Genomic DNA, 23,470 nt, shown 5'->3' with positions numbered 1-23,470 from the left:
AACATATAGACTGCTGACTGATTACCTTTGCACTCTGCCAGGCTGCGTGAATGGAGGTAAGGAGTGGAGAAGCCATCTGGGCATGACTTACACTCCATCTGCCCCTCCTCATCCTGATACGACCCTCTCCAGCAGCTCTCACACTCAGCATACTCCAGGGAGAAATACGTCCCTACTGGGCATTGCACTATGGGTCAAAACAAACAGGGAGGTCAAAAAAATGTTGTGGTAAAACTGCAGCTAATTTGTGGCAAATGTACAAAAAATGCAACAGTTTGCCGCAAATGTTTTCCAGACGTTCACAGATCTTCACCCTAAAATAAAAAACGCTTTAAATGCTTGTCATATTTTTCACTACTGAATCTATATCAGATGTGTCCTGTTGAATGTGTATTTCATTTTCAAACTCACCACACACCCTGCCTTTGAGAACAGACCCTGGCTGGCAGTACAGTGTAGCCTTTTTACTTTCCAATGATTTGGGATCCGCTACGATCATCTCTGACGACACATGGAAGGTAGAGAATGGTTGCTTGCTCAGTGTCCGCTTAAGACGATTGGTCAGATGCTCAAGAGCCCTCAGTAAACGTTTTTGATTGACCATTTCCGCCGAGTCGTTCCTCGACAAGGGCAGTGGGATGCTTGCTGGGAAAAAGGAATGGTGTTGGGAGAAGTTGCAACTGGATTTGGGTGTAAAACTAAGGCTCCGTTTACACTGCAAGTCCTAACGCAAGGATCTGATCTTTTGACCATATGTTTTTGTCCCTTGGGTTCTGAATGGTCGTACTAAAATTATTTATATAATTCACATCGGGTGGAACCATGATTATTTGCCAACATGGAGAAGTTAAAAGCTGTCATGGATGTTAGCAGCGCAAAATCTGACTGAACGGATATAGACCGGAAAATAATGGTAATTTTCAGTTGTTATTTTATCTATGGCTTGTTAGATCTAGAATTCTGAAGAGAGTAAGATTACATCTATTCAAATGAATTAACGAGAGAGAGAGAGAGAGAGAGAGAGAGAGAGAGAGAGAGAGAGAGAGAGAGAGAGAGAGAGAGAAAGAGATAGTGTGTATTACCTGCATGCATCTGTACAGTGTCTCTATGTAATAATGAAGCATGTGTGTTTAATTACAATTTAGCAAAGTTATCACTGTTGCTGAGAAACAATGTAGCTTTCAGTAGCGAAGTTGTTTTATTTGTAAAATTCACTGCGGGCAGAGGTTGAAAACCAGTATCTATGCTCCTGAATGTTTCTATGTGTGCACAATTTCTTACCTATATACAGTTGTAATCTAAATTATTCAACCCCCATTACAAATCAGGTTTATTGGCAAAATGTACAGACTTTCAGCTGTTTGGAATGAACACAAAAAAAAGTAATTGTAATAGCTCAACACAACAAATGCTTCAAGTGGTTTCCCCACATTCAACTGAAAATGCAACTTTTAATGACTTCTGCAGTCTCAAAATTATTCAACCCCCTGAATAAAATCCCTCACAACAGCAAAAATCTGCAAAACAGGTGTTGTCTCAAGCACACCTGATGCAACTAATCAAGGGCTTCATTAGTTGCACCAGGTGTGCTTGAGCTAGAACACATTAAATAACTGAACTCGCTAGGTTTGAAATATGGCTAAGTCAAAAGAATGGTCCAAAAATAAACAAGAAAAGTGCCCAAAATCATGTAAATAAGCCAGAAAAGTTTTGGAATTCTGTTCTTTGGAGCGATGAAACAAAACTAGAGCTTTTCGTCCCTATGGATCAGCGGTATGCAGAGGTGGAAAGTAACGAATTACATTTACTAGTGTTACGTACATTTTTACTAGTTTTTATTTTATTTACTAGTGTTTTTTTGTGTACTTATACTTTAAGTAGTTTTTAAAATCTGTAATTTTACTTAAGTACGTTTTGTTTGAAGTATTGTACTTTGCTACATTTTAAATCATATCTGTTACTGAGTAAAAAAATAAATAAAATAAATAATAATACAAGGGGGAAGAAATCGCGCTCCGGAAACTACTGCATTGATTGAAGGGCGAGAGAACAAACGTGCAAAAAAGGTGATGCAGACCCAGCTGAAAGCAAACGGCGTCGAATTCTTATGAACAATGGCCAGTATGGGAATACTTTGGATGTAGAAAAACGTGTGGTTGCCCTCGATGATAGATATCCAATTTGCAGAAAAATGTGGACACAAAGTGGCTGCAAAAGGAGGAAACATAGAACATTATACCTCCGTGCAGATAAAGGTGTGTCCCTTTTATAACTTAAGGCAGAATGATTTCCGTGATGCAGAGGGAATCCCGGAATCCAGTCATTATAATGGAATTTACATTTACATAATGTGTGAATGAGCTGCGCTGCTTCGTCTACTACATACTCAAGTATGCATGGTGCTTATGGTGTTTTCAGCGTCTCACAAACAATACGAGGACATGAATACATGAACATTTCCAGAGCTACTCTGAGGGAACGCCTAATGAGCATTTTCATCATTTTATTTGAGGAAAAACCATTGTCAAATACACTCAGAGTAACAGGTCTTCACTACAACCCGTCAAAATAAAAGTTCGGTTTAACTAGGAGAAATTATGACAGAAATATATTACTATTGTAGGCCTACAATAGAATGTACTTCTCAAAATAACAACAACAACAATAATAATACAATTTATTTAAACATTATTTAAGGAATATATTTTTTTGTCCATGCCATGGTTTAATTTAGTAAATCTGTTTTGCAGCACCTCCCCAAAAATAAAAATTTTAATTTGATTACCACTGTTTTTGATAATATATTTTTATTAAATCATAAAAAGAAACATTAATTTTCTGAATAAAATACATTTCATAGGACTCTATTATTCTTAAACATTTTAATACATACATTATTAATGTTAAAAATAAGTTGTTAATCTAATTCATTATCAATTTTTGAATTTAATTGATTAGACATGTTTTATTGAAATTTTAATAAACAAAACAAACAAATGGTTTTAAGTTTGTTATAATAAAAGAAAACCTGTTTTCATTTTAACTGATGATAATAGTAATAACCATAATTTAATAATACCATTTATTTATTTAATAAAAAAAAAAAAGATTAATACCGTAAACTAATATTTTCTGAGACGTTAGCATACTATGAAAATCTCATACCGTCACAGCCCTTCACAGGAGATGGTTGCAGCATGCAAACCCAAAATATTACTGAACTGGAGGCCATTGCTCATGAGGAATGGGTTTAGATTCCTCAGAAACGCTGCCATAAGCTGGTGTCTGGTAATACATCTTGTTTGCAGCAGGTCATAACAGCAAAAGGGTGTTCTACTAAGTACTAAAGATGGTTGCCATGAAGGGGTTGCATAATTTTGAGACTGCAGAAGTCATTAAAAGTTGCATTTTCAGTTGAATTTGGGGAAACCACTTAAAACATTTTTGTTAAGCTATTTCAATTACTTTTGTCTGAAAGTCTGTGCATTTTGCCAATTAACCTGATTTTGCAATGGAGGTTGAATAATTTCGATCACAACTGTATAAAGTTTCCACTTCAAAAAAAGGTGTGAGTTTTAGTGCGACATTATTATCTTTGTGGGCAAACGTGTCGCCCCATGTCGTGTTTAGACATAGGTCAGATGTTCAGATATTGGATATGTATCTGATTTAAAACCACATTTGGAAGTGGCTCAGAACGGATCTCGTGGCAAAAAACAGATCTCGTGCGGATTTTTGTGTTTACACGTGTGCAACAAATTCTAATCTGTGTCAGATGCGAGTAAAAAAAAACAGTGTAAAAAAAACAGTTTTTGTGCCAGTGTAAAACGCAGCCTAATTATCAACAGGTGCAATAACAACACAGGGCCTAACTAGCCCAAAAGTTGGTATTTCTCTACCTGTGATGTTGAAATAGATTTGTATCTTCTGCTCTCTGGTAGGGCCAGTTATTTTCCGATGCCGTTTGGTCCTCATGTGATAGCCATGCTGTGATGAGCCATCTTGCTGTAAGTGGTGCTCTGGAGCAAAACCAGTGTCAAAATATGCATAGTCCTGACCATTCTGAGAGCCCCAATTACTGCCCCACCCTCCAGGACCTGAGGAGAAGAAAAAAACAATTATATGGCAAATTTAATCTATAACAAAATAATATAAAAATGTAAGAATGATTTAGAGTTTAATCTTAACAAAAATAAATCTACAGTGTGTTTATACATTATGTGGAACAAAATACTGATAACAGTTTAAAATCATCTTACAAATGTTTCATTAAACCGTTCTACATATTTTTTTGCTAATTGGTGCATAATCAGCATAAGATTGTGCATGTTAACACTAAAGCTCCATGGATCAGAGATATTAAAATAACTTCTTGCTAACATGTGACCATTACAGACAATTCCCAAAATATGAAATAAAATTTTGTTTCATCGAGCAGAAATTTTTTGTAGTTATAATGATGAACTCACTTTAAATTAACAGCTTTTGAGAAATTACCAAAGCAATATTGTGTCCATTTCAGCTTGTAAGGCTTGCAGGCTCAGCTCTTTGGCTCACCAATGGATCAATTTATCACCAGGTAGTAGAAATTGCCCCCGTTGAGGTGCTTTTTAAGGATAAAGAAGGACTTTAACAATCAGTCAAAACTTGGTTCATTCAACTTATTTTAGTATTATGTATATACTATTATTAGTGTTTATAAATATTTTGATTTAGGTTTTATTTTTACATTTTCAGTTTTCATTCTAGTTTAAATATAATTTTGTTACATGCTTCTGTCAATTTTCTTAGCTTTTTTTGTGTAAATTTTTTATTTAGCTTTTGTTTTAGTTTTAGTCATTTATTTAGTACTCTTCAACTAACTTATTTCAGGTAGTTTCCAAATCAACATTTCTAATTTTCATTTAAGTTTTTAAAGTTTAAAGTGTTTCATCTAATATTATATTTTATTTTAGCTTTATTTCAATTATCAAAATTACAGATTTTTGATAGTTTTAGTTAACAATAACAACATTGCCTGGCGAAAAGAATCAAATCATTTGACATTAGCATGCCATTATTTACCAATAGCAAATCCATTTGGATAGTCGTAGTTATACTCTAGGCACTGTCCAGGTAAATCCATTTCCAGTTTGCAGGAGACCTCATCTCCACCGCAGATGTTAGGGACCTGTAGGATTATGATTATTGTTAAAAAAAAAAACAATGAGGGTAAACAAGATAAAATGTCATGTGGCTAAAGTATATGTGCATGTCTATGCGTCAGATCTCACCATATCTTTAAGAACAGTTGAAAACTCTCCCGTGAAGGACTTTAGCAAGTCAATATCATCACAGCGGGATGCTTTAAACAGCATCTCAAAGGGCTTAAAGCCATTGTTTGCAATTCTGTTCACTGTACACAGGAGATACATAGAGCAAAATGCTTACAATAAACTCAAAGCAAAACATAGAAATCAAGAGATTTGTTTGTGCACTGTGTAAGATAGTATGTGTGTGAATCTGTGTGTGGAAAGAGGAAATTATGAACAGTACAGCAAAAATGAAAGACAAATGTTGAGTAACAGTGAAGCAATCCTCACGGGAGCAATCAGGTCTGTCTGGTGAGCGGGGCGGCTCCCAGATTCCATTATTGGCGCAAAAGTAGCTGCGCACAGCATCCTGGGCAAGACTGTAACCCTGTCTGCATATCAGAGTGCAGTTCATCCCTTCCTCCGTCTTGGCACATGAGAAATCTGCATTCACTGGCACAAATGGCTTCTCACAGGTTGAACCTGAGGTTAGAAACATCCTTCAGTGCCAGAGAATTAACTAGTTTATTTAAATAAGGAACAGTGTAATCTGGAAAAATTCACAGCACTTAGCTTAACTGGCTAGACAGATCCAAAGACAGATTATAGCAGAGTACACTTTCTTTTAAAAAAAAACTCTTGGCATGAAAAACAAACTAGAATAATAGACTGTAGCATGCTTTGAGGAATGAACTTCTTAGTCAACAATGAGAAAGTTTATGTAAAGTCCTTCCTGTACATACCTTGTACAGTAATGATGAGCTCACAAGTTCGATTGTTGCCGGAAGGGTCAGTGGCTATGTAGTAAACTGAAGTTTCTCCCACAGGAAATACATCACCGGATGAGTGAGTACTGGAGATATTCAGATAGGCTCCTGAGAAAGAAAAATAAACAAATTAATAATTTAATACAGAGAAGGAGGCAGCACATTATTATATACACTACAGTTCAAAAGTTTGGAGTCAGTAAGTTTTTTTTAAAAGAAATTAATACTTTTATTTAGCAAGGATGCTGAATTGATCAAAGGTGACAGTAAATACTGTCGAGGTGTACAAAAAATATATTTCAAATGCTTTTGAACTTTCTAATAATCAAAGAATAGAATGATATATCTGAAAAACATGTATCATCGTTTCCACCAAAAATATTAAGCAACATTGATAATAATAAATGTTTTTTAACCACAAAATCAGCATATTAGAATAATTATTGAAGGGTCATGTGACACTGACGACTGAAGTAATGATGCTGAAAATCAGCTTTGCCATCACAGGAATAAATTGCATTTTAAAATATTAAAATAGAAAAAAAGTTTTTAATTTTAAATTGTAATAATATTTCACAATATCACTGTACTTTTTGATCAAATAAATGCAGCCTTAGTGAGCATAAGAGACTTCTTTAAACAAAAATTAAAAAAAATCTTACTGACCCCAAGACATTTGGAATGGTAGTGTACAATACATATCCTTTAATACAAAAGTAAGTGGACATCATCATGCCCTTGTATATTTAATATCAAAACCATCTGTATCTCTCTTTGAAGCTATAACAGCTTACAGACTTCTGGGAAGGCTTTCCGCTAGATGCTGGAACATGGAAGCAGGGTTTGTTCCCATTCAGACACAAGGGTGTCCAAATCATCCCAAAGGTGTTCAGTGGAGGTCAGCTCTGGGCTTTATGCAGGCCAGACAAGTTCTTAAACACCAGACTCAGTAATCAGTTTCTCTATGGACTTTGCTTTGTGCACTGGGGCATCATCATGCTGGAGCAGAAAAATGCCTTTCCCAAACCATTGCAACAAATTTGGAAGCACACAATTCTCTAGAAAGTCACAGTAATGTTTAACATTAAGATTTATCTTCACTGGAATTAGAACAGCTAAACCTGTTAATTAGAAGTGGGTGTCCACATACTTTTGGCAATGTAGTGTATATACTGTATGTCTGCATCTGTTTGCACTATCGCTTACATTGCCTTAGTTGTGCAATCTGGCAATAGCCTATGATGTAACAGGTACTTTCACAGACATTTACCACAGGGAGCAATGTGGAGCTCCACAAGGACTCGCTTTGGTCAACCACAAAGTCCTACAAAGGGTGATACGCTACTGTACAGCTCCTCATGAGGCCTTGGAATAACAGGCCTTGGTGCCAGAGGAGAGTAATTGCTAGAATGTTTAATGACATAGAACTAAGGGTGCTACACTGCGGTCAGACAATAGAGTCTTTCAAGGATCATATACTTCAAACACTCAAAGAAACAAACATACACTCACACTTATTTGCATGCACATATCAGTACCCATAACTATAATGAAACCTTCATACATTTATCCACTAAAATAAGGTTTTGTGACCACACTGAGGCTGCTTGTCGACGTCACACCACGCTGCCCCAACGTCAGCATGTTTTGTTTTTCCATGCCCACACCCTGACGCTGGTTTATATTTAGTGCAGACAAAACTCCCTCCAAAACCCGCCAGACCCAGACATTTGTCAGACAGTTTGGAATAGCCCTGGAACTTCTCTCTGGAAAAGTGTGTGTGTGCATTCATGTCTGAACTGGTTAAGAACAAAATGAATTATCTTGCAGTATTTGGAGGGCTTGTGCATTTGTACAAATGCCTTTGTGTGTATGAATTATTTCTCTTATGTTTTCTTATCTTGTTTTATCCCAATAATCTCCATACATCATAATCACCATATCATATACCTCATTTCTTTCTTTGTTCACTGGATTTGCAGTAAGAGTATAAAACTAAAGCCATTTCACATGTCCGAGACCAAAAGACTGATTCCAATCCTTATCGCTGCTTTGCTTATGTAGCCAAATCAATAAATTCTTTTTGCAGGAAAACATTTCCTTCCAGAGTTCTTAAAATGTTCATAGATCAAACCATTTCCATTCTCTGTAGCTACTGTAAAAGTTAATTCAACCCTGTTCAACCTCCACAGGTGTTCTGAAGAGAATCCTCTCTGTGATGATTTTACCAAACATCAATCCCTGAAGATTCATTTTCTCACGCACAAACGCTCAGATTCAAGGTCTTTCCAAAAAGGCCTACATTTTTTTTCCTGGACCCGTTTAATATTTAATTTGAACACAAAAATAAACTGTAAACATGATAAGTGTGGCCTAACAATTGACATTGTTCCTCTTTTTGCTGTCTACATTTGTTAAAACAGTAAAAGATCATGTTAAATTATTTTAGTGTGACCTAATATTAATCCTTAACATATGACTTAATATTCAAGAGTACCCTTTCTCCTACTTAAACACATTTTCTCTCTTTTCCCACTCTCTTATAAATTAATTTATATGTACCTGAATTGTCTGAAAACTGAGGTTCTTCCCAGTATACTGCAGTTTTTTTCCCAGAGGCCTTAACAGTGGGTGGAGATCGACACCTGTCAATCAAAGGTGGTTCCGTATCTAAGGAAACAAAGATTTTTTTATAGACCTTTTTTTTTTTTTAAATGTAGCAAAAACAAATGTCTTACAAGACAGGAACTGTACAAAACAAGATATTTATAGTAAATAGTGAATAATAGTCATAATAATAAATTGAATATAGTAAATCATATATTAATTATGTTTCTACATTTTAATATGACCATGTCAATAAATATTAGTTGTACAAGGAATCCAACCTCACCAACTACAGTAACAGTGAAAGAGCAGTTGGCCTTGTTTCCTGTGTGGTCGGTTGCTGTGTATGTAATGAACTCAGTTCCTATAGGGAAAGGCTGCATGGGGTTTAGAACAGGGGTCACCTGCACCACAACCTGAGGAAGAAAGGCAAGACCTCATTTTAAAATGACACGCACAAACCTGTGTTTTTAATTTGAAAGGGGGAAAATAAAGCTAATGCAAAACTCACCTCATCTCCAGAATTGTCTCTCAGCATGGGTGCACTCAGACTGATGTTAGCTGACCTTTGATGTTCATCTGTCTCTGTGATGACATCACCAGGGCACTGAATCCATGGAGGCTCTATATCTACAAAAGAGGAGAAAATCAGTTCAGGCTCAAAAGTCTCCATAGCGTCAACTCCATTACCAATTACTGATTCAATTACTGATGTAAACATGACAATGATGTGACTCATTAACTCCAGCCATCTCATATTTAATCTTATGGTCTATGTAAAACATCTGTAATGTAAAAAGATTTCATCCCTTTTGGAGCTTGACAGCCTCCGCTTACTATATGTCCTTGTAAACTGCAAGATATTTTTTTCTTCATTAGTTATTGAAAAACAAACTTTTTTCTTTATTGTTTTAAACAAGTCTAGATATCTTAAAGGGATAGTTCACACTGTCCGTTGTTATTTACTCACCCTCATGTTGTTCCAAACCTGTGTGACTTAATTTCTTCTGTGGAACATAAAAGCAGATATTCTGAGAAATGCCTCAGTTTGTTCATCCATAGAATGAAAGTCAATGGTAACCAAAAGGTTTTGGTTACCAACATTTGTCTACGTAACTACGTATCTTGTTTTGTGTTCAGCAGAAGAAAGTCGGTCATACAGGTTTGGAAATGGGTGAATAAACTATGACAGTAGTATTTTTAAGTGAACTATCCATTTAAACAATTTTTCTTCTTAAAGGATAAGTTTGCTGAGTTTGAACCAGATTTGTATTGATACAATGTCGGAAGTATATGTAAATGAACAAAGTGTACTCTTTCGTCGTGTTATCTGCACCTAGATGTCCTTGTTTATTTGTCAGCCAAAGTCTGTAGGATAACACAAAACGTGTTACTTTGGCATGAAAAGTACTTTGGCATGACTTTTGACAGCTCCAGGGCTTTGGTTAAAACTACAGGGGCCAGTTGCATAAACTTAGCCACTTTGTTAAGACTGTGTCTTGAGAAGTTTGACTAACTAGCAGTTACCAAGGGGCATGAGTTGTACTTAGACTGATCTACCTTTTAATGTAACTGACTTTAAAAAGTTAGAACCAGTTTTGAAGAAAACATTTAGATGACTAACTTATATATATTTTTGGAGTGAACTATCCATTTGATGATAATGTGACTCTAGATTCATGTTGACAAGTTGTTGGTGTTGAAGTGACACGACTTATATAGAGGTGTTTCATTATCACATGCAGCTCAGAGTAGAACTTACTAAATCACATTATCTGCGTTTTGTCACTCCAAGCAAAACAAATACTTCATTGTTACAGTAACTGTGCCAAAAAAAGAACAAAAAATGAAAGTTCTGTCACAGTTTCCTCACCATAACATCGTTCCAAATTAGACTCTATTCATGTAGAGGCTATGAGCAAAGAGCAGTTGTTGGTGTTGCTCTGTTGAGAGCTATTGACTGAACTGTCAATTATTATCACATCCAGGTTGGAGTAGAGCTTATTAATCACACAGCCTCTGCTGACCCTCCAAGCTAAACAAATACTTCATCTTTTGTCAGCGCTAGAAAGAACCTAGATCAGACAAAAACACCCAGTCTTTTCCGTTCTGCACTTATCTCTATAGACACTGATGAGCCACAAGCTCACAAAAATACACAAACATAATCTCTCCTCTCATCAGTAAATCATAGAGGTTCAGGGGTGAAAGCCAAAACTAATTGACGCTTTGTTCAGTTCCAGCTTGGAGGGGCAGTTTTTGAGTTTTATGATCTTGGAATACTTTAGTTTTACACACTGGTGTACTTTCTTTGATGATCGTCCACTTATTCTGTTGTTCATCATCTTAAAGATTTTGCAGCAACAAATTTATTGCACCTGGCTTCACTGGCAGCACATCTGTCCCATTGCAAAATATCAAATTACAGAACTAATTTAGGATCAAAGAGGGTTTTTTCAGACACATGTATACATGTATATGGACAGGGTCATGCAATACACATCCTTGCACATCCTTATAAACACAAACAGAAAACAAATCACCTGTACAGGTTGCTTTATGTAGATTGTCACTCCAGATTCCAGAAGGCAGACATTTGACTTCAGAGTCACCAAGGAGACGATAACTACGGGGACAGGTTAACTGACACGATGTTCCAGTCCTGACCTCATTCTCCCCACAAGTAGGGGGCGACAGATGAATATGCTTCAAAGTAACAATCGGAGGACAGCGCACCTCTTTGAAAGAGAGAAAGAAGAGGGACACAGTAAAACAAGTGTCAGTACAACATTTTCCACAAAGATAAATCAAAAGAATGAGAGAGCAAGAGAATGAGAGAGAGCATGCAAAAATAAAATATCTCCAGAAAGGGAAATGTAAGAGCGGTTGTTGACCACACTGCTTGACATTCTTGGAAAAAAACTCAACACACGCATACTCGCACAAAAAAAATATTTTCAGTCCAACATCAGGATCACCCTGTACTGCCAAAGCAAGAGAGATTGATAAGCACAGAGAGAAACAGAGTAAAACAATTACAGTGAAGACAGGAAAACGACTCAAACGGGCAAAAGGCTGGAGTATCAGTTCAAACGATCTACAAAAGATTGATGAAACGAGAAGAGCCAAGTGATGCTGATTGACAGTCAGTAGAATGTGGGACATATACAAGATTATTTTGGCCGGCCATGCTTACAAATGTAAGCTTTTATATGGGAAACCAAGCAGGAGGTAGGTTTGTGGGTAAAAACTAGCAAAGATGCTGCCATAGCTTAGCTGTGTGTACGTTTATGTCTGATAAAGCACTGAGACAGAGAAAGAGAGACAAAGAAACACCCACAAAAAGGCACAATTATGTATTCAGTTACATCAGACTGATTAACTTTCTTGTGGAGATCAAAGACATAGTTATAAAAACAAAGCTTGAGCCTTCTTGTAGGACTGATGCCTATGCCATGCGTAGGGGGTCGAACACGGTGCAATTTTAGCGTTTTGCGAGCTCCCAACCCTTTTTTTCTTGTTAATGCTTGTATGGTCGCAGCTCACATCATGTTTTCAAAATCATTTCTACACAAGCTAAAATTTAAACAGGTTAAACAGATTTGTAACATCCAAATGCTCACAAACTCCTGATTGTTGAACTTACTAACTTATAAAACAGCAGCTTCAATGTTCAATCGATGTATGAATGTATGTAATTTACACTATCATTCAAAAGTAAGTCAGTAAGAATTTTTTTTGTTTTTGTAAAAAGTATCTTATGCTCATTAAGGCTACATTTATTTGATCAAAATACAGTAAAAACAGTAATACAAAGAAAAATATTAATACAATTTAAAATATCTGTTTTACATTATGATATATTTCAAAGTGTAATTTACTCTCTGATGGAATAAAATAATTTTCAACTGTCGTTACTCCAGTTTTCAGTGTCACGTGTTCCTTCAGAAATCATTCTGATATGCTAATTTGGTGCTCAAGAAACATTTTTTATTGCTATCAATGTTTATAACTTTTTTCATTATTTTTGTGGAAAATGTGATACTTTTTTTCGCCAAGATTCTTAAATAGAGAGTTCAAAAGAGCACTACTTTATTTGAAGTACAAATTAATAAATAAAAAAATTGCAACAATGTAAAAGTCTTTACACCCATAGATCTACTATCTTACCGGCACACCGGGGCTGTGGTCCACTCCACTGTGAGTTGGCCAGGCAGGTGAGTCTGGCTCTGCCCTGCAGCCTGTAGCCCTGTTCACAGCGCACCGAACACTCCAGCCTGTAGGGGGCAGTCTGCTCACTGCAGTTCAGTACCCCGTGATGCGGAGGAGAGAGATCTGGGCAAGAGCGAACTATGGGAAAATACCACACACAGGGGTTAGAGCATCGCACAGAAAGTCTGGTCCTATGTTATTAAAACTTTGCTGTATTGAACAAACTTTAAATGATTCCATGGAACAATACAGCTAAAATGAACAGCCAGGGAGAAACAAAAATGGAAAAGATGGACAGGCTAGAGAAGAAGAGAGATTTTAAGAGAAAACAGGAAGAAAAGAAAGAAAAAGAAGAGGGTGGCTGGTAGCTAAGTCTGTGGTTAGAACTTTGAGGCCTGTAATTTATTTCCAAACAAAGAACATCCCAAATGTTATTTCAGGGCTGAGGTCACAATAGAGGGAACTCTTGACAGGTCAACTTGCATACATACATCTGTCTGAGCATGTGATTTGGTGTGTGTGTGTGTAGGTGCATATTCATATTGTATTCATTTGTCGGTGTGTAAGTGTGTAAGCACTCAACATAGTTGGCAAAGCATTCGAGTTTACTTTCCAGCTATCTAAACACACATGAACTCAGAGCTCTGCAGGCAGACATGCAGAGAAATAGCTTTATGAGCCCCACTGCACACATGCATACATACTCACAGGCTGCAGTATATTACCGTTTCTGGGGGTGCTGAAACATATGGGGTGACTCAAAGCCCTTTGAGCTATCAATTGTGTAACACATAAACTGACAATAAAACCAATGTTTTCCGCTTAGATGGAATTAGAGGCAAATATAGCACAAAAGAGTGGGGGAAGGGTGAGTGAACAAAAGAATGAGTGAAAGAAAAGGAAGAGGAAAGAAAAACAATTAATAAATCAGTTTATTTTCACTTTACAGGACTGGTGATGTCATAAAATCCAGGGCCCGGTTGCATGAAAGACCTTAAATTAAGAAAACCCTAAGTTAAAAGGTTAAGGGAACCCTTAAGCCGGGTTCACACTGTACGATTTTGGCCACAATCTGGCCATCTGAGACTAATTTTGTGAATCCTAAAAGATTCCTCGGATCCTAGGCAAAAATATAGTCTTTGATCTCTAGTTTGATATGTTCACACACAGCCAATTAATGACCACGTGTCACGGATTGATGATGTAAAACGGCAGACGAGTCTTCTTGCGTGTGTCCATTTTTAACGCGTCTTGACAGTCTGACATTAATGACAACTGAGATCCCACAGTGTGACATGGCTTATAGCGGGGATCATGGAGGATCATAGTCTGATAATCAACAGTTGTAAAGGACTGTTAAAAATTGTACAGTGTGTACCCGGCTTTAGTGAAACATGGGTTGCTAGAAAAAACCTATAGGTCCACTTAAAGGACAACTCCAGTGAAAAATGAACCTAGGGGTAATTAACACAGGATCCATCTTGGAAAACAGTCTCAACTAATCGAGTCACGAACGCCGTGCTAAGTGAGCTTGTTGATAGGAATTACGTTTGTGAAATCTAACGTAGCACGGCGTTCGTGACTCGACTAGTCGAGACTGTTTTCCAAGATGGATCCTGTCTGTAAACGCGTAATGTACTGTCTTTATAAACTATCTTCTTATTAAACTGTCTGTACACTAACAAAGTTCTCAATGCTTCGGTTTGCATGTAGGGACCTTCATTATGCTACCGTGTTAGTGTGAGGCTATTTTGAGCCTTGTTAGTGGTATTAACTAGCGATTTACTTTTACTTTGTGCCCCATATACTAGTGTTATGAGCCAATCTGTTTTTAAAGATAAAACTCTTTACATTCGATTTTCATGAAAACGCATCCCAACGCATTTTAGATCCTGTTCAGCCAGCAACAGTCTGACGCAGGCGCAGCGCGCAATGTTGTTGTTTTTTTATTCAAGAAGGAATTGCGGAAGGCAGTGACCGTGCTCGGGAGATTTTTCTGCCTTTTAAGAGAACCAATTCTGAGGTGTGGTAATATTTTGGCTTTAACAAAAGTCCTGAGGGAAACTTAATCAAGGATGGTCACCCTGTCAGCTCTAACATGCACAAGAAAGTAGCCGAGTCGTCTTGTGTGACCATTACCCACTGTTGTACAGAGGTGGACAGTTACAAAGTACATTTACTTGAGTACTGTACTTAAGTACACTTTTTGAGTATCTGTACTTTACTTGAGTATAATTTTTTCTGGAAACTTTTTACTTTAACTTCACTACATTTGAAAGACAAATATCGTACTTTTTAGTCCACTACAATTCTGTCATGGTCCTTGAGTAGAAAGTAGTAATGTCAGTCAGGGGATGATTTTGGTTGCAGGGGTTGCATTTTGGTTGGAAATGAAAGTTGGTTTGACGTCAGAACCCGACTGATGTTGGTTTCTGACATCAACCTAATTTAAATGTGTCTTCTAAATGTGAATTTTGTTTTGGAGCACACTAGCTTATAGATAACAGTAAGGCTAACATAATACTAAAAGTCAAAAAACTTTAAATAGGGCAATATTTGAGGGAACAGCCATTTGGGTGTCCGAAACCATTGTGGACATTATTGAGTGCACTTATTTAATCTCACATTCAATCCCACTACTGGAACTGTGCTCTAGAAATAAATTTGATATTGATATGAGGGTAGGTAGGCAGGCATAGATTAAGAGGCATAAGGTAGGCCTACTGTAAGTATTACATACAACAATGCAAAAATAATAAAAACAATGCATTGACATTTACTTTTGATACTTAAGTACTTTTAAAAACAAGTTCTTCTGTACTTTTACTTAAGTAAAAATCGGCCTTTGCAACTTTTACTTGTAACGGAGTAATATTTGAGCAGTAGCTAGTATCTGTACTTTCACTCAAGTACGGAAGTTGCGTACTTTGTCCACCTCTGCTGAACGCAAGGCAAGTTAACTTTGACCTCAATACCAAAACTACGTCTGGGAAATAATTGGGCATAAAATGTTGTTTTAAGTTGAACTATTTTATATCAATCACTTGAAATAAACGTGAAGCGATCCGCAAAGAAAAGTTCGCAGCAAGTGGTTTGAGCCAAAGACGAACGAACAAGTTCAAACAAGACTATGTGACATTTAAGGGATAATAATTTATATTCATTATACACTTATTACACCGATTTTTTTTAGCACATAATTACGGGGACATTGAATTGAGATTAATGTTTTAAATCTGACCTGTTTATTAAATCCATTATGTACAGCGTACAAAACAATCGTTCAGACAAGATGATCACAACAATATTATCAAACTCTGTAAACAATAAATCAACTCTGATTTAATTTTCAATACAATTAAAAATGGAGACGCAAGACGGCAAGTTGTATTTGAATGAAACGAGAGAGCGTGTCCATTGTGATGCATGGTGTAACGTCTGTCAGAGAGTTTGAATACTACCCAGATACAAGACAGTGCAAATGAACTGTTAGTTCCACGAGACTTTTATAGATGTTTTCTCTCAGTTAAGCGCACACTTCACATACATGTCGAAGAACGAATGTTAAAAGGGAAAATAAAACACTCTAAAACACGCTACAAATCAAAGTGGAAGTAAACGCATTATAATAAAACAACGGTCAGCAGTAGAGTGGTCATCTTCCTCTTTGCGCGAGCAATCTCACTCTCACTGTGCGTGCGCGCTCACACAAAAACAGCATGCATACAATAACGTACGCCATAGAAGAAGTTATCTTAAAGGCACATCAACATTCATGTCATGAACACTATAACACTAGGCGGCCGTTACAATGGATGTGCGCGGTGTTATAATGTGTTGCTATTGACGACCGTCATTATAAGGAAGGAAATACCACATAATAGAATCTTGCTTTAAAAAGTGCATAGAGCTGCTTGTTTTATTTGTTGTTTGTTGATTTTCAAATATTAAACTTGTTGAAATGTCTTCAGTGTGATCATCAACGTTTTGAAAAACTTTCATCTCGTTTTAACAAAACCGTGATAATATTGATAATCGCGATAATTTTGGTCACTATAATCGTGATATTAAATTTTCATACCGTCCCATCCCTACTCAGTAACCATGTGTTAATTACCCCTAGGTTCATTTTTCACCGGAGTTGTCCTTTAAGGAACCTCAAGGCTGTCATTAAGTATCTTCCCTTAACTACTTAAAAGTGCGGTTATAACACCTATTCTTAAGAAACCTGGGACAGACTCAAAGAATTTTGATAATTTTCGTCCCATTTCGAATCTGCCGTTTTTGTCAAAAATCCTCTTTTACTAGCTGCTGATGCTGGTCTTTTATCAATACTTATACTTCTTGATCTTAGTGCAGCATTTGATACCATTTTACATCCTATACTTTTGAGCAGGCTGGAATCTATTGGAATTACTGGTATGGCTTTAAGCTGGTTTCGTTCCTATCTCACGGACAGCATTCAATTTGTACAACTTAAACAGTTTAAATCAAAACTCACCTATGTTGTCACTGGTGTTCCCCAGGGTTCTGTTTTAGGACCTCTTTTGTTTATTATTTATCTTTTACCAATTGGCATCATCTTTAGGAAATATGATATTCATTTTCATTGTCATACCGATGACACCCAACTTTATCTGTCTTCTAAAACTTCTTCAAAGTTTCCCTCTTCTGCTCTTGGTGAGTGCTTAAGTGAATAAAAAAATTGGTTTTCAAGTAATTTTCTAAAATTGAACAGTAGTAAAACAGAAATTCTTCTCATTGGTTCAAAAAAATACAATAAGTCAAATATTTCTTCTGTGGTAATAGATATTTTCTTTGTTCCTTTGAACTGAGTCTTTTGAAGCTCATATTAACAGTGTTACCCGTTCTACATTCTTTCATATTAGGAATATAAATCGTCTGCGTCCTGTCCTTTCACTCAAGAGTACTGCTACGCTTGTGCATGCTCTTGTAACATCACGAATCTATTGTAATGCTTTGTTTTATGGGCTTCCTTCCAAATCTCTTCATAAATTACAGTTGGTACAAAATGCCGCAGCTCGAGTCATTACCAAAACTTCCATCTCTGAACATATTTCTCCTGTTTTACAAAATTTGCATTGGCTCCCAGTTAAATTCCATGTAAATTTTAAAATTTTACTTTTAACTTACAAAGCACTTAACAACTTGGCTCCTTCATATCTTCTAGATCTTGTTCATATACATACTCCTTCCCGCATTTTAAGATCAGCTTCTGCACTTACACTTGTTCGTCCATGCACTCGGACAACTTCTATGGAGTCACTAGCTTTTGGTTATGCGGCTCCCCATTTATGGAACTCACTTTCTGTAGAAGTTCGCAACAGTTCTAGTCTTTCGGTCTTTAAATCTCGTCTTAAAATGTATCTGTTTAGGCAGGCTTTTATGTGATTTAATGTTTGTTGCATTAACAAACATTAAATGTGTATTGTCAGAAACAAAATTGACGGAACAACAACATTTTCATATTTTTCATCACTTCCAATGTGAAGCTGGCTTGGGTTGGGTGTTTCCCCTCGTCTTCTAAAAAACAGCTTTTTTTTGTCCTTGGTCCAGTTTGGTTTTTGTGTAAAGCTCATTAGCACACAGGACTAGGTGATGAGCCGAGTCGCAGCTAGGACCACGAACACCGGATGCATCATTCTGTACTTTTCGTGCTTGAGTTCAAGAGAGCAAAATCAGTGAATCTAATCACCATACAGGCAAACTGGCGTTGAAGATTGAGTACAATAACAACGAGTTGGACAAATATAATGTAATTTATTGGAAAATTATGTGAGTTATTGGAAAACTATGTGAGTTATATTCTGAGCATCCTCATGTGTCGTAGCTGGACACCATCAGTGTGTGTACACTCATAGAAACAATGTCCTTAAATTTTAGGACGCTCTGTGTCATCCATCAGACCCCCTTTAATAATCCCAATAACTCAAATATTGAAGTACTGCTGTACAGTTTAGTAAATGTTTAACTTGTCTAAAAGTCAGTGGTCCGTTATGTTCTGTTTATTGTCTGAGATTTCATAACTATAGCAACCGCTTCTGCATTGCCGTGTTTTGCCAGAAACTATCACAAAATGGTGAAAATGCTTAGTATAAACACTTAGGTAAGGGTGATGGTTAAGACTTTTGTTGCAACGCTCTTAAAGAAATTCCTTCCCTCAAGGATTTTTTCCCCCTCAGGGATACCTTTAAATCAAACCACTTACTAGGTTTCATGCAACCGGTCTCAGGTGTGCCCCCCCCCCCCCTCCCTCCCCCCCTCTCCCCCTCTCCCCCCCTCTCACCTCTACAGTTTGGCTGAACTCCTGACCAGCTCCCGTCTGGCTGGCAAAGTCTGATTCCATCTCCCTGCAGGTCAAAGCCCGTGAGACAGCGCACCCCACATGCAGAGTTAAACTGATTATTACACACATTCTGGATGAAGAAGCCATTCTCTGGAGGAGAGAGAACTGGACAGACCACCACTGCAGTAAGGAAGTATAGAGAACAAGAGAGTAGGAGAGTAATATGATTATATTTTGTGTTTGAAAGGGCACACATACAGACATATCTATAAACAAATGATAGCAGATGTATGGTTAAAAAAAATAATGCAGATAGATCAGCACCTTGGCATGTGTTGTTATGTGGTCTGTAGCCTTCCGTACACACACAGTCTGATACATCTGTACTCCCAGGTCTGGATGTGTGATGAGGGTCTGGGCAGGGCAGGCAGGTACTCGCACCTCCAGAAACTGATTCAGGTTTATATGTGCCAGAGGGACAAGCTGAGAAAGAAAAAAAGTGAAATAAAAATGGTAGAAATGAAATGGAAATTCATCTTTCTAAATTCACATTTTCTAAATGCATGTTATTGATCTTATTATTGTGAACAATTCATCCATGTTTATCTTTCTTTTCTTTTTTTTTAACCTCTTAATGTTTAACCAAAATGTTTAGATCTGCCACCATCCAAATCAATAACCGATGGATAGAACCAAGTCCCTGATCAAAAAAGACAATGTTAAAAATGTAACTTAAAATGTTTGTAATGTTTAATGATGCAATAAACTGTTCCCGCAACTGTGATCCCTCTGGAAATTCATTTATGGCACGTTATATAGACCTTTTTTGGTATACATGCCACAAGCAAATTAAATCATTCCAATGGATTCGTCAAACACTAGACACAAACCCTTGTGATAAGATGTGGTGTCAAATAACATGTTACTGAAATGAAAGACTCCCGAGCACTAACTTTCCATTTCTTAAATGACACATACAGTATGTTTTGGAGGTTAAGACAGGATTCATTAAATTCCAAGAGTATTTTTCAGACTATTTAGAAAAGTAAATTATGTGTTTTTCACTGGAACAATTTTGGCTGAAACACCTAAAAACCTCCCCACATAAGCACATGTAAAATATCAAAGACATTTCACTTGTGGAGGGAGGAACAACCCAGACACTCTTTATCAATAGCTGCTCTGTTCAGTCAGCCAGACATCTCAAATTAGTCAAAGTTGGAGAAAAAAACACTTTGTTTGGACCCCAGTTGGAGATTAAATTCAGGTAATGGGTCACTTTTTTCATCATTTAAAAATTAGTCGCATTCTTTCTCCTCTCTCAGTCCATGTCTCCTTCCCTCCAATGGTACCTACTGTCAGAAGTCATCTTGACAGACTATCTGGTCAATTAAGCAACAAAACCCACATCTAACTTAACAAATTTCCCGTTGCAGGAGTTGTTGATATTAGTAACGGACTCCCGTCAATCACTGAGCTGAAAGCTCGAGCGGCTAGTCAGACAACCACTGTTTTGTTTCACTGGTTACATAACATGCAATATGCAAGAGTAAATAAAGTTTCCTCCCAGTATCCTTGGCATCATTTCTAATATTTCACTTTGGTCATTTTTCATGCAAATAACACCCAGCTGCTTTTGAAACAGTTGCAATGCTGTGCTATTCTGAGTTTTGATGAGGGAAGACGGGTTCTATAAACTGGTGCTGATGGGTGGCCATCCGCTCTGAAACACTGGGCCCAAAGGCCAGGCAGTTGGGTACAGGGCAATAAGACAGAGAGAAAGAAAAGCTAGCAAACACAAAGATGCAAACAGACAAGCAGATGGTGGAATTTATGTAAGAAGAACTGAGAGATTGACAGTGAAACTGAGACAGGAAGAGAGAAGTAAACAGACAGATGGCGAAAAAGAATGCAAGACAGGAATACAACCAAAACCAAGGAAAAAATGTGCATCTGTGCTTAAGTGAGAGAAACAGACATACAGATGGATGGATGGAATAAGTTAGATAGAAGGAGAAATCAGAAAGCTGGAAAGATGATTGGTTTCCTTTCTCAAAAAAGTGCTGGGAAAAATGTTAAGCAACTGGTTATTAAATTTCACCACCTTTACACACGTGCCCTGATGTTTTAATGCGTCTATTGAAGACATTTTGCCACTCATCCAGATTGCTTTTAAGAGCTGTCTGATGGCTGGAATTCCCCAGAATCCAACAGCTGATGAAGTCATTGAGATGGGCGGTGAAACATCTTCATTGGAAAGTCGAATTGCTTGCGAATACATTCTTCCAGACATTTTACACTGACCTGGTTTAATGAAAGTGTTCATAGACATTATGCTTATGTTACAAATAGCTAGCTAACGTACGCTGTATTTTGTTAAATGAAATACACTAAAGTGACAAAAGTATTTATACATTGTCTGTTAAATTACACCAATCAAACCAAACTGAAATCCAGTTTGACATCACACTTCCGCTGCAGCCTGTATCAATGGCTGTGCCCATAGCACGGGACTGTTGTTGTGATTTTATGTCAAATTCATCACAAATACTTTTAAAAACACCAACCTCAGTTATTTGATATGTTATATGCATATTTCGTGATTTAAATGGGAGCGCACAGGCCATCCTGTATGTGGTGCATTTTTTCAGGCACTTACTTTACGATGCAATCATCAATAATTAGATCAAATTGAAGTTGTTTAAATAAAGGAATATTTCCATTATTAAAAAATAACTGGATTGATCATCATAAATGAGTCATATCCTCCGTGTTTGAGTGCAATGACTGGATAACATTATACTGTAGACAATAATGGGTTGTAATAAAATGCAAAAATAAACAAAATAACATTAAAAATAAAATTAAATCAGTCTGATTATTCCTCTGGCAATAAATTAAAATGCATGCTGCTCGTAAATCTTATGACTGGCAGCACTGGCAGAGCTGACAATTCATTCATTTTCTTCTCAAAACTGGCGTCCGTCCATTGACAATAATGCAGGCGGAAATTCTATTACACTCCTAATCGGAGCCAGATGTGATGACACACGGACTGTGATAAAGGCCTATAGTAAAAGCAACTCTTTTCATAAAAGATTAAGCTACTGTCTGAACCGTTAGCATAGTTGTTTAAAATGCATGTACCTATACAATTACCTGATGAAACTTTAGCTTGTCATTTCTGTGATATGAAGCAACTGAAGAGGCACCTTTTCTGCAGAAACTTAACCACTACAACCTTAATCCAAGGCACTTGGCACGCGCACGCGCACACACACACGCCATGACAAGTCCCTTTTAAAATATTCCAAAGTCAACAGCTAACATTAGCATGTGTATAATAGTGAATATGTTGTGTAGCTCTGTTGTATATCAGGTTATGTCAGGATAAGCTCTTTGATAATGATGTGGTAGAAACATGCTGCGACCTGGAACCTTTAGCTATATTTTTTAATGAGGTTTTACAGGTTTAAAATAAGAACTTCACAAGTACAGCGGCAAAGTCCTGTATTGGTGGTAATTTGGACTGCTCTTTCCTGGCTGCATGTCTCATAACTCTGAGGCAATCAGATCAAAACCCTCGTCCTTCCAGAAACCCAAAATGAATGAGAGAAAGAGGATGTCAACCCAACAGATGGACAAGAACTTACAGTCCAAAGAAAGGATGTGAGTAAGAAGAGAGAGTGAACTAGGAAGGGGGAAGGAGGAGGTTTAGTGTCTTTATGTCAGACGGTTGAGTGGCAATGGAAGTTTGGTTTATTTTGAGTTTCTGGTGATGTTGTAAAAGTCAAACCCAACTGAAACAACATGTAATTCCTGACAATGGCAATGCTTTATGTAGCATAAAACATAGAATTTTGCACAATAAAACTACAGCCAAATGGATATAGCCCATATGGCTGACATTTGTCATGATTCAGCATGTCCAAAACATGGACAAAGATGTTTGGGAATCAAAGAAAATGTGGACACAGGGTAATTTTAGAGTTCAACCATATTACAGGCCCCACTAGAATTATTCTGAACAACTTCAATCATGTCTGCTCTTAGTGGCACAGAGAATAAACAACTTCATCATGTATTCTAAACGTCCATCAGTATTCTAAAAGCAGGTTGTAGATGCAGTGCAGATGTAAAAACAATACAGAATATACAACTTACACTTCTCATAAGCAGCAAAAATTGGACACAATGATCTGTCTTTACCTGATTGACTGTGTGTATGGCATAAGATTATGGCAATAAACAATAATCCACATCTGCAAACCACAGGATGCAGCAGA

At 37.0% G+C, this 23,470-nt stretch overlaps 1 protein-coding gene across 7 annotated transcripts in view; it reads right to left on the bottom strand.

The window, feature by feature from the left end:
• Positions 1-23,470, bottom strand: part of svep1 (sushi, von Willebrand factor type A, EGF and pentraxin domain containing 1) — an 80,775-nt gene that overhangs the window by 26,015 nt on the left and 31,290 nt on the right. For all 7 annotated transcript variants that reach the window (XM_084107707.1, XM_084107702.1, XM_084107703.1 and 4 more), the window contains exons 4-17: positions 19,509-19,667; positions 19,185-19,364; positions 12,836-13,015; positions 11,209-11,403; positions 9,177-9,295; positions 8,952-9,081; positions 8,621-8,728; positions 6,035-6,166; positions 5,583-5,774; positions 5,274-5,395; positions 5,065-5,170; positions 3,900-4,097; positions 412-645; positions 26-187 (exon numbers count right to left, since the gene is read on the bottom strand). In XM_084107707.1, coding sequence (XP_083963833.1) covers positions 26-187; positions 412-645; positions 3,900-4,097; positions 5,065-5,170; positions 5,274-5,395; positions 5,583-5,774; positions 6,035-6,166; positions 8,621-8,728; positions 8,952-9,081; positions 9,177-9,295; positions 11,209-11,403; positions 12,836-13,015; positions 19,185-19,364; positions 19,509-19,667 — 2,217 coding nt within the window. The remainder of the gene's footprint in view (positions 1-25; positions 188-411; positions 646-3,899; positions 4,098-5,064; positions 5,171-5,273; positions 5,396-5,582; positions 5,775-6,034; positions 6,167-8,620; positions 8,729-8,951; positions 9,082-9,176; positions 9,296-11,208; positions 11,404-12,835; positions 13,016-19,184; positions 19,365-19,508; positions 19,668-23,470) is intronic.

Source organism: Abramis brama, assembly GCF_963993115.1.
Source record: "Abramis brama genome assembly, chromosome: 3".
NCBI classification, from domain to species: Eukaryota; Metazoa; Chordata; class Actinopteri; order Cypriniformes; family Leuciscidae; genus Abramis; species Abramis brama.
This window is presented reverse-complemented; position numbering and strand designations above follow the sequence as displayed.